Below are 3,241 nucleotides of genomic sequence, written 5' to 3' on the forward strand. Positions count from 1 at the left end.
CCCTCCGCGTCTCGGCCCTCACGCCATGGTGCGCAGCCCACAGCAGCACCGAACTGAGGATTATTTTCAAATTAGACTAAATTAAAGCTCAGTGAGAACCTTTTTATAGTTCAATATTCACCTTTACTTGCTATTAGTTTATGAATTGGCCTTAGCGAGACCCCAAAAATGATTTTTATGACATGAGACTGCATGAGACCCTGTGAATTTATTATTATAGGATTTCGGTGTACTGGCTAGTACACTGGCGGGAAATCTTGTGGTGGAAGTGGCGCGTTTTACGTGTCACGATATCAGGAAGGCAACAAACACAAAATCTCCATGCACATTAAAAGAAAGAAGACTGGTATTCACCTGCATTGAAGCCATCCTTCCAGAAAGTAGCTTCAATCTCCCGATCCAGTCTGCTCCACGCGTTTGTTATCATTTTTTCCCCCATCATAACAGCGAGTGAGTGGAGGATTGTGGGAAGTGTGATTCTCAAAACGCAGTGTTGATTTCATCACGACAAGAGGGGCCACCAAAGTGCCAAGTTATCTCATGTAGCTTTGTATGTGTAATCGCTGTTTCCTACACTGCGTGGTCTTTGTCTCGTATTTCTCCGCGTGGTTGAGGAAAACAGACTTTGGCCTCTCAACAGACGCTGGTCGCATGTTAACTTCAACTTGTAAATAATTTCTCGGTAGGCCGAGGTGGGCGGCTGTACGAAAACGCCATCGATGTGGTGGCTCAGCGTTCATGCAGATCTCTGTATCTGTCAAACAGCATGCTGTATGAGTTCCCCAGGTAGCTTGAATTACGTACGGTAATTCGATTGTTGATACCTTGTCGGCGGTGCGCCCAAACACAGCTCTGTACTGTTGAATGTCACCCGCTTAGCGTGCCAGTGGGTTTGGCATGTCCAAATATACCGTTCACAAGGGCTGTGGGGGGTGTCTACCGGTATATGCGCTACATCCACAGTACGTATGTAGTGTGTGAGCGTCCTTGAGACGACGACGCACTAGCGCCCGTTCCTCCAGCAGCTGCGATGTCAGCATGCTGGCCCGGCGCCCTACCCCGCCCGCGTCCAGGATGACCTCCGGGCCTCGTAGCCGGGCCGTACGAGACGTCCCTGGGCATCAGAAGGACGGGACGCCCTCCCTCAACGGCCTCCTGGAAGTCACAACACGCAGGCTCAGCCGAGCGGCGCACTCCACGCCAACACCCTCCACCTCCCAGCGATGTGTGTTTGATTAAAGAGGAAACTTCGTTGTAAAGACAGAGCATATGTCAGCTCAGATGTCAGTTTTTTTGTTTTCTTTAAGCATGTATGTTGTGTTTGGAGGGCGGCCTAATATCCAGTACAGACATGTATAATAACTCTGAGGTATGGATTGTACAGTCATCTTAAGCTGTGGTCTCTCCCGTGAGGCACAGTAGCAGCATGTAATAACATATGGTCATAACAATAACATCATAATAATCTGCAGGTTTCATAGGAGTGTTCACAAGATGTTCTGTTTGATGGAACACCTCAGTTGATCTACAGCTCACTTTGTCCATACTCTGTCACACACACACACACACACACACACACACACACACACACACACACACACACACACACACACTCATCCCATCAGGTATTTTAGCCTCCAGCCTTCGCCAGAATGCGTATTTGAGACTCCTGGCAGCAGCGTCAGAGACATGTCGGTGCAGCGCCGTATTTTACGGGATTAATAACGATAGACGAGATGTAGCTAACATCCTTTCTGAATGTTCCTCACCGCCCCTACAGAACCCTGCCTCTGACAACGCCGGGAAGACCAGACCAAACCGCTGGGAACATGTCATGTAAAATAATCCGGATTAACGGGAGCTCGTAAGAGGCTCATAAAAATAGTTTTCTCATCCCGGGGTCACTGTAGTAAGCGCGGCCCTGGCTTCCTAGGAATTCCTATTGGCGCTCGCTCCAACGGAGGATCCAGTATCAGTCCTGACAGATGCGTTAATCCTACATAGTGAGTCAATGACTGTGTCCCAGGAAGCTGCCCTGCGGTAGGAATGTTCTCCCCAACGCCAACAACCCCACTGCTCTGGGCAAGATGTCTTACTGTAACTACAACTCCGTTGATGCCTTCTTTTCTCCATCCTACCCTCTTTCTTTTCCCTCTCTCCCTTCCTCCCTCCCTCCCTCCCTCCCTCTCTCTCTCCCTCCCTCCCTCCCTCCCTGTGTAGGAAGCGCCAGCTGCAGTTTCTGTTGGAGGGGCGTGGCCGTCGGGCCGGCCTGAGCCCTGATGACCTGCGGGACAACGGCAGGCTGCTGGGGGAGGAGCTGAGCAGAGCGCTGTTCAACTACCCCAGCAGAGACTGCAGCACGGACAGCCCTGAGGTCAGCGCCGGCACACACACACAGGCACACACACACACACGCACGCACACACACACACACACACACACACACAGGCACACACATACACACACAGGCACACACATACACGCACACAGACGCACACACACACATACACAGACGCACACACACACGCACACAGACGCACACACATACACACGCACACAGACGCACACACACACACTCACACACACAGGCACACACAGACGCATGCACACACACACACACACTGTTGTGCTGACTAGGCTGGCTGTGTTAAGTCACGGCTGCTCCCTCTGATCCAGAGGATTCTGATCTGTCCTGTAGCTGTATGAAGAGCTGTCAGCACCTTCACGTACTGTCACTTCACACAGCAGCATCTGAGTAATGGAGATCGTCCTCCACGTACGTATCCAGCCTGACGACTCTCCGTCTCCGCAGGAGGGCAGCGTGGAGGCTTCGGAGCGCGCCGCCATGACGGAGCGCTACCTGCAGGAGCTGGTCCAGAGGGCCTCGGACACCAACCTGAAGGGCGAGGCCCTCCACAGGCTGTGGCCCTCCGTGTTCGTGGAGATGGTGAGGGACTGCGTGCTGGAGATGAAGGACCGACCGGCCTTCCGTCAGGCCAGCCTCTCCAGGCTGTCCCAGAACAAGTGAGGGAAGGCTGGGACGAAGAGCACGAGGGAGAGAGGCCTCTTCCATACGACACTAGAAACCCCCACCTACAGCACTTACACTATCCTGGATCACATAACTCTCATACCGTCACATCGCTACGCCTAAACTCACAGAAACCCTCCACGTCCGTCGGTCAAGTCTTTGAGACCGTCCAGGTTTGACTCTGAAACTGGACCTGCGTCTTCTGGAGAT

At 52.4% G+C, this 3,241-nt stretch overlaps 1 protein-coding gene across 1 annotated transcript in view; it reads left to right on the plus strand.

Moving 5' to 3' along the window:
* lrrc49 (leucine rich repeat containing 49) overlaps positions 1-3,028 on the plus strand; it is a gene marked incomplete at both ends in the record, with an annotated part of 47,899 nt that extends 44,871 nt beyond the window's left edge. The window contains 2 exons of the mRNA XM_084437482.1: positions 2,221-2,374; positions 2,813-3,028. Coding sequence (XP_084293608.1) covers positions 2,221-2,374; positions 2,813-3,028 — 370 coding nt within the window. The remainder of the gene's footprint in view (positions 1-2,220; positions 2,375-2,812) is intronic.
* Between the last annotated feature and the right edge of the window lie 213 nt (positions 3,029-3,241).

The sequence above is a fragment of the Borostomias antarcticus genome, assembly GCF_949987555.1.
Source record: "Borostomias antarcticus genome assembly, chromosome: 4".
Lineage (NCBI taxonomy): Eukaryota > Metazoa > Chordata > Actinopteri > Stomiiformes > Stomiidae > Borostomias > Borostomias antarcticus.